This window comes from Salvelinus sp. IW2-2015, unplaced genomic scaffold, assembly GCF_002910315.2.
Source record: "Salvelinus sp. IW2-2015 unplaced genomic scaffold, ASM291031v2 Un_scaffold1953, whole genome shotgun sequence".
Taxonomy (NCBI): Eukaryota; Metazoa; Chordata; class Actinopteri; order Salmoniformes; family Salmonidae; genus Salvelinus; species Salvelinus sp. IW2-2015.
The window spans coordinates 164,310-175,767 of NW_019943308.1; the positions used below are offsets into that span (position 1 = coordinate 164,310).

At 42.9% G+C, this 11,458-nt stretch overlaps 1 protein-coding gene across 1 annotated transcript in view; it reads left to right on the forward strand.

The window, feature by feature from the left end:
• The first annotated feature begins 832 nt into the window (after positions 1-832).
• Positions 833-11,458, forward strand: part of LOC112072536 (epithelial cell-transforming sequence 2 oncogene-like) — a 45,136-nt gene continuing 34,510 nt past the window's right edge. Inside the window, 2 exon segments of the mRNA XM_070439834.1 lie at positions 833-1,598; positions 4,222-4,334. Of these exon segments, the coding sequence (XP_070295935.1) occupies positions 1,404-1,598; positions 4,222-4,334 (308 nt within the window). The 5' untranslated portion in view covers positions 833-1,403.

The window sequence follows — 11,458 nt, forward strand, 5'->3', positions numbered from 1 at the left end:
GTTTAACCTTTAACTAGGTTAAGACAGATTCTTATTACAATGACGGCCTACCAAAAGGCCTCCTGCGGGGAGGGGGGCTGGATTAAAATAGTTAATTGTAATGACATGTTTTGCTTTTATATATGACAAAAACATCACAAGAGACACAACATACTAAAGAATCTAAAACATAAGCATGGTAGCAACACAACATACATGGTAGCAACAACATGACAAACAGCATGGTAGCAACACAACATAACACAGCATGGCAGCAACACAACATGACAACAACATGTAGCAACACAACATGACAACATAGCAAGCGCGACACAACATGACAATAGCATGGCAGCCGACACAACATGACAACACAGCATGGTAGCAACACAACATGACAACACAGCATGTGAGCAACACACATGACAACACTAGCATGGCAGCAACACAATGACAAAACATGGTAGCAACACAACATGACAAATAGCAGGACAGACAAGCATGGCAGAACTAGCATGCAGCGACACATCAACACGCATGTAGCAACACACATGACAACACAGCATGGTGCACAACAACATGAAACACAGTGAGCAACCAACATGAAAACAGCATGTAGCAACACAACATGACAACACAGCAATGCAGCAACACACATACACACACATGGTAAAAAACGATGTATGTTTTCACCTGGTGATCTTCTTTGTGCACATCTTAATAATGTCCAAGACTTGCATTTCCCTTCAGGGGAAATAATGTCCACTTTTGCCCCGCCCACTAGTGATGTATTTCACCAAATKATTGTTTGTGTAGTAACCTATCAGTGACAGATCAGATCATGTGCAGCGCACAGGCCGATCCTGTTGACCAAGCAGACTAGACTACTCCGTAACCAAAGCCTAGCAGCGCGCACGCACTGTAGGAACCCGACACTCCGAATCTGATTTTGTATTCCTCGTGTCCGTTCTTGTCACCTCTTCAGAACCCATTGGATGAGAAGGTCGGTGAACAGGGACCGCTACCGGGTGTGTGGGAATGCTGCATGCGCCTTGTTTCTGTTATTCCGTCTCTAAGGAGACGGGCAGGGAGAGGGAGGAATTGTGGGGAAGTAGGTTAATAAATTGCACTTTATAGGCACACTTGTGCTGGTCTATGGAAACATTTRTGAAATTACATTGCATAGGACCTCCTTGACCGTCCAGTTTTAAAACGCAGGTAATTTGTCACCGCTGTATCATTGTATTATCACATTTTTAACTGGACTGTTGACTGAAGAAGATTTTACCCGCACTTTGTTAACAGACTGAATTTGAAACACACAAACAATCGCATATAAAAGGCTACCCAAAAGTAGGCTATCGATTTAAATGAAACCGAGCGTAGTCGGGTAGTATYCTCAACTGGCCCAAACCACCCATTAAATGACATCCGTGGATCTGACCGTTCGSCCCAGTCCTGGTCCTAACCCAGGTCCTCACAGCGTGACACAGTGGCAACTGAGCGGGACAGACTACCAACCCCAGTCGGCCCTGAGGCATCGCAGCTCGGTCACAGGGACAGCCGACACCCGCTTCAGTGCCTGGACACCCATCATGAACAAGACCTCCAACCACCAGGTCAGCCAAGTGAGATAAGACAAGCAATCATTTTCCTTTCTCCTTTACTTTTTGTTATGGTTTTCCACCTCCTTGGCCTTCCCTACTAAAACATATTTACATTTGAGTCATTTAGGAGAGGTGACTTACAGTAGTGAGTGCATGCATTTTTGTACTGGTGCCCTGTGGGGAATCGAACCCACAACCCTGTGTTGGTAGCACCATGCTCTACCAATTGAGCCACAAGGGACAAATCCCCATTTATAATTTGTACATCTATTCATTCTAGGCTACTATATTTTTGCAACAAAAAAAAGAAGCATTCTGCGACCCTGCCATTGTGCCCTTGAGCACAATTACTCTTGGGCCAGCTGACCAATTGCTTAAAGCTGTGCTCATGTCTCAGGATAGGCTGTGTGTGTGTGTCTCGGGGTAGGCTGTGTGTGTTTTTTCTCTGGGTAGGCTGTGTGTGTGTGTTCGTGTAGGCTGTGTGTGTTTGTCTCAGGGTAGGCTGTGTGTTTGTGTGTTTGTCTCGGGTAGCTGTGTGTTTGTGTGTTTGTCTCGGGTAGGCTTGTTTGTCAAATCAAATCAATCAATATTTATTAGTCACATACACAAGGTTAGCAGATGTTAATGCGAGTGTAGCGAAATGCTTGTGCTTCTCAGTTCCGACAATGCATATATAACACAGTAATCTAACCTAAATTCACAACTACTACCTTACACACACACACAAGTGTAAAGGGATAAGATATGTACATAGATATATGAATGAGTGGTGATAGCAACGGCATGGCAAGTGCAGTAGATGGTATAGAGTACGGTATTATACATATGAGATGAGACTGTAGGGTAGTAAACATAGTGGCATAGTGTTTAAAGGGCTAGTGGTACATGTATTACATAAAGATGCAAGATGCAGTAGATGATATAGAGTACAGTTATACATATGAGATGGGTAATGTAGGTATGTAACATTATATTAAGTGGCATTGTTTAAAGTGGCTAGTGGTACATTTTTACATAATTTCCATCATTCCCATTTTTAAGTGGCTGGAGTTGAGTCAGTTGTTGGCAGCGGCCGCTAAATGTTAGTGGTGGCTGTTTAACAGTCTGATGGCCTTGAGATAGAAGCTGTTTTTCAGTCTCTCCGGTCCCTGCTTTGATACCTGTACTGACCTCGCCTTCTGGATGATAGCGGGGTGAACAGGCAGTGGCTTGGGTGGTTGTTGTCCTTGATGATCTTTATGGCCTTCTGTGACATCGGGTGGTGTAGGTGTCCTGGAGGGCAGGTAGTTTGCCCCGGTGATGCGTTCTGCAGACCTCACTACCTCTGGAGAGCCTTACGTGTGGCGCAGCAGTTGCCGTACAGGCGGTGATACAGCCCGACAGGATGCTCTCGATTGTGCATCTGTAGAAGTTGTGTGAGTGCTTTGGTGACAAGCCCAATTTCTTCACCTCCTGAGGTTGAAGGGCGCTGCTGCGCCTTCTTCACAACGCTGTCTGTGTGGGTGGACCATTCAGTTTGTCCGTGATGTGTACACCGAGGAACTTAAAACTTTCACCTTCTCCACTACTGACCCGTCATGTTGATAGGGGTGGCTCCCTCTGCTGTTTCCTGAAGTCCACAATCATCTCCTTTGTTTTGTTGACGTTGAGTGTGAGGTTATTTTCCTGACCACACTCGAGGGCCCTCACCTCCTCCCTGTAGGCCGTTCGTCGTTGTGTGTAATCAAGCCTACCACTGTAGTGTCATCCGCAAACTTGGCGTGTGTTTGGTTTTGTCTCGGGTAGCTGTGTGTTTGTGTGTTTGTCTCGGGGTAGGCTGTGTGTTTGTCTCGGGTAGGCTGGTTTGCTCGTAGGCTGTGTGTGTTTGTCTCGGGTGGCTGTTGTGTTTTCTCGGGTAGCTGTGTGTGTTTGTCTCAGGGTAGGCTGTGTGTTGTTCGGGTAGCGTGCGGTGTTTGTCTCAGGGTAGGCTGTGCGTGTTTTTCAGGTAGGACTGTGTGTGTTGTGTGTCGGGGTAGGCTGTGTGGTTGTCTCGGTAGTGTGTGTTGTCTCGGGTAGGCTGTGTGTGTGTGTCTCGGGTAGGCTGTGTGTGTGTTGTCTCGGGGTAGGCTGTGGTGTTGTGTGTGTCTCGGGTGCTGTGTGTGGGGTTGCGGGTGGCTGTGTGGGTTTTCTCGGGTAGACTGTGTGTGTTTGCTCGGGGTAGATGTGTTGTTGGTCTTCGGGGTGAGACGTGTGTGTTTGTCTCGGGTAGACTGTGTGTGTTTGTCTCGGGGGTGAATGTGTGTGTTTGTCTCGGCGGGTGACTGTGTGTTTGTCTCGGGGTAGACTGTGTGGTTTGTTCGGGGTAGGCTGTGCTGGTGTTTGTCTCGGGTGTGTGTGTTTGTCTCGGTAGGCTGTGCGTGTTGTTTCTCAGGTAGGCTGTGTGTGTTTGTCTCGCAGGGTAGGCGTTGTGAGTTTGTGTCGGTAGGTGTGTTGTGTTTGTCTCAGGTAGGCTGGTGTGTTTGTTCGGGTGGGGTTTGTTCGTTGGTAGGTAGGCGGTGTTTGTGGTCGGGATGTGGCTGTGTTGAGTTGTGAGCATAAAGATACATTTCCTCCTCTGTAAGTTAATGTAGCCTACGTCTTGTTCTATGACTGTCAGTTGTTTGAGGAGCGGACGACCCTGGTGCTTCACTGGGTTTGACCTTTGGACTGACCGCAGAGAAAAGTCTTCCTGCAGGCGCTGTTGTCACAATGCTCCAACTCCCAGCTCAAGTAAGCACTTCTGACAGGCCTATTGTTATGGTTTATCTGGATCCCAGTAGCTTTTGCAAGCAGCAGCTACTCTTTGGGGTCCAAAAAAAACACAAAACATGACAAGCAACAAACACTGATACACTGATAGACGAGGACAGTCGCACATTTCATACAATGATATACAAACAATAATTTAAAAAATATATATATTTTGTGGTGTTGTGGGTCCCACAGTCCCTGCCGTTCTATGAAATGTTGTTTAATCAGTTTTTTAAGGTAATTTGCTGTTTGCTTGTGTAATTGGAGAATGGAGTTCCATGCGATCATGACTCTGTATATACTGTGCGTTGCCATGAATCGTTTTGGACATGGGACTGTGAAGAGACCCATGGTGGCATTTCTTGTGGGATATGTATGGGTGTTTTGAGCTGAATGTTTTGATTGTGCAGACAATCTAAAATGTTCTGCACAGTAATATTGCTTCATTAAATCTAGAGGAGAAACAGTTCATCTCTCGTCAACTCTGAACCAGGAAAGACTGGCTTGTTGTTAGTTCTGGAKGTGCCGTTAAGGGCAAGGCATGCTGCTCTGTCAATGTGACTTGACCATGCTAATTGACCATCCARTGTTATACCTAGGAGTTTAGCTTCCTCAAGTTGCTCAATGGTCTTTATGCACAACTCCAGTTGAGGTCTTAGGGAATGTTTTACACCAAAGCCAATGGTTTTAGTTTTTAGATGTGTTTAAGACCCGTTTATTTATTAATCACCCGTTCTGATCCTGACTGTAACTCCTTATTTAGAATTTCAGTATGTGGAATCATCCACATACATAGTCATTCTAGCTTTGTGTCGGACTAGTGGCAAATCATTTGTAAAAAAAAAAAAAAAAAATTGAGAACGGTAACGGTCCAAGGCAACTGCCCTGAGGGACACCRCACTGTACATATCTGATTTTAAAGAAGCTTTCATTGAAGAACACTCTCTGGGTTCTGTTGGATAATTAACTCTTCAACCATGTGATGGCAGGTCATGTAAAGTCATAGCAAGTACGTTTCTTCTATAACAATTTATGATCAATTACATCAAAGGATGCACTGAAATATAACACTACAGCTCCAACTATCATCTTATTATCCATGGATTTTAACCAATCTGTCACCTGGGTGCGGCTCATCAGGAACTCCAGGATCCAGTTGCAGAGGGAGATGTTCATTCCCAGGGTCCATAGCTTAGTGGTGAGCATGGAGGGCACTACGGTGTTGAACGCTGAGCTGTAGTCAATGAAGAGCATTCTCACATACGCTTTCCTTTTGTCCAGATGGGAAATCAAAATCAAATCAAATCAAACTGTATTTGTCACATGTGCCGAATACAACGTGTAGACCTTACCGTGAAATGCTTACTTACAAGCCCTGAACCAACAGTGCAGTTCAAGAAGAGTTAAGAAAATATTTACCAAATAAACTAAAGTAACACAATAACATAACAATAACGAGGCTATATACAGGGAGTACCGGTACAGAGTCAGTGTGGAGGCTATATACAGGGGGTACCGGTACCGAGTCAGTGTGCGGGGGTACAGGTTAGTTGAGGTAATTTGTACATGTAGGCAGGGGTGAAGTGACTATGCATAGATAATAAACAGCGAGTAGCAGCAGTGTAAAAACAAATGGAGGCGGTTCAATGTAAATAGTCCGGTGGCCATTTGATTAATTGTTCAGCAGTCTTATGGCTTGGAGGTAGAAGCTGTTAAGGAGCCTTATGGTCCAAGACTTGGCGCTCCGGTACCGCTTGTCGTGCGGTAGCAGAGAGAACAGTTTATGGGGTTGTGGGTTCATTCCCCACGGGGGGACCAGGATGAATATGTATGAACTTTCCAATTTGTAAGTCGCTCTGGATAAGAGCGTCTGCTAAATGACTTAAATGTAAATGTAAATGACTGGAGTCTCTGACAATTTTATGGGCTTTCCTCTGACACCGCCTATTATATAGGTACTGGATGACAGGAAGCTTGGCCCCAGTGATGTACTGGGCCATACGAACTACCCTCTGTAGCGCCTTACCGTCAGATGCCAAGCAGTTGCCATACCAGGCGGTGATGCAACCGGTCAGGATGCTCTCGGTGGTGCAGCTGTTTAACTTTTTGTGGATCTGGGGACCCATGCCAAATCTTTTCAGTCTCCTGAGGGGGAAGAGGTTTTGTCGTGCCCTCTTCACGACTGTCTTGGTGTGTTTGGACCATGATAGTTTGTTGGTGATGTGGACACCAAGGAACTTGAAACTCTCGACTCGCTCAACTACAGCCCCATTGATGTTAATGGGGGTCTGTTCGGCCTGCCTTTTCCTGTAGTCCATGATCAGCTCCTTTGTCTTGCTCACATTGAGGGAGAGGTTGTTGTCCTGGCACCACACTGCCAGTTCTCTGACCTCCTCCCTATTGGCTGTCTCATTATCGTCTGTGATCAGGCCTACCACTTTTGTCGTCAGTAAACTGAATGATAGTGTTGGAGTCGTGTTTGGCCACGCAGTTGTGGGTGAACAGGGAGTACAGGAGGGGACTAAGTACACACCCCTGAGGGGCCCCAGTGTTGAGGATCAGCATGGCAAACATGTTGTTGCCTACCCTTACCACCTGGGGGTGGCTTGTCAGGAAGTCTAGGATCCAGTTGCAGAGGGAGGTGTTTAGTCCCAGGTTCCTTAGCTTACTGATGAGCTTCGTGGGCACTATGGTGTTGAACGCTGAGCTGTAGTCAATGAACAGCATTCTCACATAGGTTCCTTTTGTCCAGGTGGGAAAGGGCAGTGTGGAGTGCGATTGAGATTGCGTCATCTGTGGATCTGTTGGTGCAGAACGCGAATTGGAGTCGGTCTAGGGTTTCCGGGAGGATGCTGTTGATGTGAGCCATGACCAGCCTTTCAAAGCACTTCATGGCTACCGAGTGCTATGGAGCGGTAATCATTTGGGCAGGTTACTTTCTCTTCCGTAGGCACAGGGACTATGGTGGTCTGCTTGAAACATGTAGGTATTACAGTCTCAGTCAGGGAGAGGTTGGAAATGTCAGTGAAAACACTTGCCAGTTGGTCAGCGCATGCTTTGAGTAAACGTCCTGGTAATCCGTCTGTCCCCGCGGCTTTGTCAATGTTGACCTGTTTAAAGGTCTTGCCCACATCGGCTACTGAAAGCGTTATCACACAGTCAGCCAGAACAGCTGGTGCTCTCGTGCATCTTTCAGTGTTGCTTGCCTCGAAGCGAGCATAAAAGGCATTTAGCTCGTCTGGTAGGCTTGTATAACTGGGAAGCTCGCGGCTGGGTTTCCCTTTGTAGTGCCTAATAGTTTTCAAGCCATGCCACATCCGACGAGCGTCAGAGCCGGTATAGTRGGATTTGATTTTAGTCCTGTATTGACGCTTTCCCTGCTTGATGGTTCRTTCACTGTTCAGTGTTGTCATTTAACTTCTGAGTAGTTCCACTTTAGTGAAATAGTAATTTAAAGTATTGGCAATATCAGGGGCTTCTCTTCTTTACCATTAAGTCGTGTTACCTCGGCGTGCCTTTCAGCTTCATCTGAGAAGGCCACTGTTCACTGTCTTGTGCTTATGAAAGTCTACTAATATCCTATTCCGTCGCTGTTTACGGTGCTGCAATACTTTATCGCCGCTATAAGCTCATTTACATTAGCACCACCGTTGAATACTTTACTCTTGTGAAAAATGAATCACACCAGCAGACACTGCAAATCAAATCAAACTTTATTTATACAGCACGTTTCAGACACAGATGCAACGCAATGTCACTTTACAGGAAGATGAATGAACACAATATAATGATGACAGCCATGATGGGAGTTCAAACAGTAAAGCAGAGAACAAGTGCGGTAAAACCCCAAATAAATGTCTCTATATATATATACTATAGGACTAGTAGATGGGACTATTTGAGCATATATATATATATATATATATACAGTGGGGAGAACAAGTATTTGATACACTGCCGATTTTGCAGGTTTTCCTACTTACAAAGCATGTAGAGGTCTGTAATTTTTTATCATAGGTACACTTCAACTGTGAGAAACGGAATCTAAAACAAAAATCCAGAAAATCACATTGTATGATTTTTAAGTAATTAATTTGCATTTTATTGCATCACATAAGTATTTGATAAACTACAGTTTAACTTGAAACATGTTACATTTTAACAAAATCCATCAGGTCGAAGCAATTGTCCGTAGAGCTCCGAGACAGGATTGTGTCGAGGCACAAATCTGGGGAAGGTTACCAAAAAAAAATCTGCAGCATTGAAGGACCCCAAGAACACGGTGGCCTCTTTCATTCTTAAATGGAAGAAGTTTGGAACCACCAAGACTCTTCCTAGAGCTGGYCGCCCGGCCAAACTGAGCAATCGGGGGAGAAGGGCCTTGGTCACGGAGGTGACAAAGAACCCAATGGTCACTCTGACAGAACTCCAGATATAGAACCTTCCAGAAGATCAACCATCTCTGCAGCAYCACCAATCATGCCTTTATGKTAGAGTGGCCAGACCGAAGACACTCCTCAGTMAAATGSACATGACAGCCCGSTTGSAGTTTGCTAAAAGTCACCTAAAGGAATCTGAGACCATGAGAAACAAAAATCTCTGGTCTGATGAAACCAAGATTGAAATCTTTGGCCTGAATGCCAAGCGTCATGCCGGGAGGAAACCTGGCACCATCCCTACCGTGAAGCATGGTGGTGGCAGCATCATGTTCTGGGGATGTTTTTCACCAACAGGGACTGGGAAACTAGTCAGGATCGAGGGAAAGATTAATGGAGCAAAGTACAGAGAGATCCTTGATGAAAACCTGCTTCAGAGCGCCAGGACTTCAGACTGTGGCGAAGGTTCACCTTCCAACAGGACAACAACCCTAAGCACACAGGCAAGACAACGCAGGAGTTGCTTCAGGACAAGTCTCTGAATGTCCTTGAGTGGCCCAGCCAGAGCCCGGACTTGAACCCGATCGAACATCTCTGGAGAGACCTGAAAATAGCTGTGCAGGGACACTCCCCATCCAACCTGACAGAGCTTGAGAGGATTTGCAGAGAAGAATGAGAGAAACTCCCCAAATACAGGTGTGCCAAGCTTGTAGCATCATACCCAAGAAGACTTCTGGCTGTAATCACTGCCAAAGGTGCTTCAACAAAGTACTGAGTAAAAGGTCTGAATACTTACGTAAATGTGATAAATTAGCACAAATGTATAAAAACCTTTTTTCGCTTTGTCATTATGGGGTATTGTTATTGTGTATAGATTGATGAATTAATTTAAATTTTTATTTTTTAGAATAAGTATGTAATGTAACAAAATGTGGAAAAAGTCAAGGGTTCTGAATGCTTTCCAAACGCACTTTGACCTCTGTTAGATGATTGATAATGGCTTATAATTGGTTGTCTCATGTGCTCGTCTTTATTTTCTGAAAGGTGACGAGGTGGAAGAGGATCTGACGATAGTTAACTCAAAGCTGAACGAAGACAAGGCCTCAAATGGATTTAAAAAATGTTTTTTGTAATGAATGAATTTATTAAATAAAAACAATTGCAAATAAGTYTGGAGAAGTTTATTTATTGTGTGATGAACATGTGGGAATTGAGTATGATACAGCGGTAATGTGTAGGCGTCGTGTAGTAATTCAATAGTAAAACATGAGGGAATTTAGTAGGTTTTATGGAGCAGACATCGAAACGATCAGTAGTTGCTCATTAGTCATTAAGGAAGAATGATGCAGGGATTTAAATAGGAAATATAGAGCGCTACTAGAGCAAGTTTGATTTACATATGAATTAAGTTACTCATATTACTGACATGGACAATCAAGCAAATCTAACAAGGGTTTTACTACTGAGTACTACAAACAAGATCAACAGCAAACTAACAAGGTTTTTACTAGTGATTTGCTATTGAGATATGTAGGAAACCAGTGGTGTTTTATGTAACGTTAGTCATTTAAAGTGGTAAGAGTGATGCATTGGGGCGTATACTAATGGTGACCATTAGTATACTAGTATTAGTATCATAGTACACAGTAACGAGTATATAGTATCACTAGCACCATTAGTACATTAGTATTAGTTCACTAGTACATAGTAGTAATCATTAGTATTAGTATTACATAGTACCAATTAGTATCAACTAGTCATTAGTATACACTAGTATTAATTAGTAATATACATTATGCACTAGTACCCATTAGTATCCACTAGTAATTAGTATTAGTAGACTAGTACCATTAGTATAATTAGTATTAACCAATTAGTATCACTAGTATTAGTATCACTAGTATTAGTACCAAACCATTAGTATCATAGTATTAGTATCACTAGCACATTAGTATCACTAGTATTAGTATCACTAGTATTAGACATAGTACCTTAGTATCATTAGTATTAGTACATTAGTACCATTAGTATCATTAGTTAGTATCCTAGTAACCATAAAGTACTAGTATTAGTATCTATATATATTAGTATCAACTAGTATTAGTACCGATTAGTATCACTAGTATTAGTATCAAGTATATTTAGTACCAATTAGTACCATTAGTATCATTATGTAATTAGTACAATTAGTATGCACTATATTAGTACTTATTAGTCACATTAGTATCATTAGTATTAGTATCTAGTATCATTAGTATCATTAGTATTGAATATACAGCCCATTAGTATCATTAGTATTAGTATCACTAGTATCATTATATCATTACACTAGTACCATTATATACTAGTAATTAGTAATCACTAGTATTAGTATCACTAGTATTAGTATCACAATAGTATTAGTATACTAGCACCATTAGTATCATGTAGTATTAGTATCACTACATCATTAGTATTAAGTTAATTATACTGTAGTACATAGTATCATTAGTATTAGTATCACTAAGGTATCTCATTAGTATTAGTATCACTAGCAATTAGTTCATAGTATTAGTATCACTAGTATCATTAGTATCATTAGTAGTATTAGCGTATTAGTATTCACTAGTATAGTAGTACTGCACTAGTATTAGTATGATAGTATTAGTATCGACTAGTATTAGTATCAGTAGCCGATTAGTATCATTAGTAATTTAAGTCAACACCTTAGTATGCACTAGTTAGTAC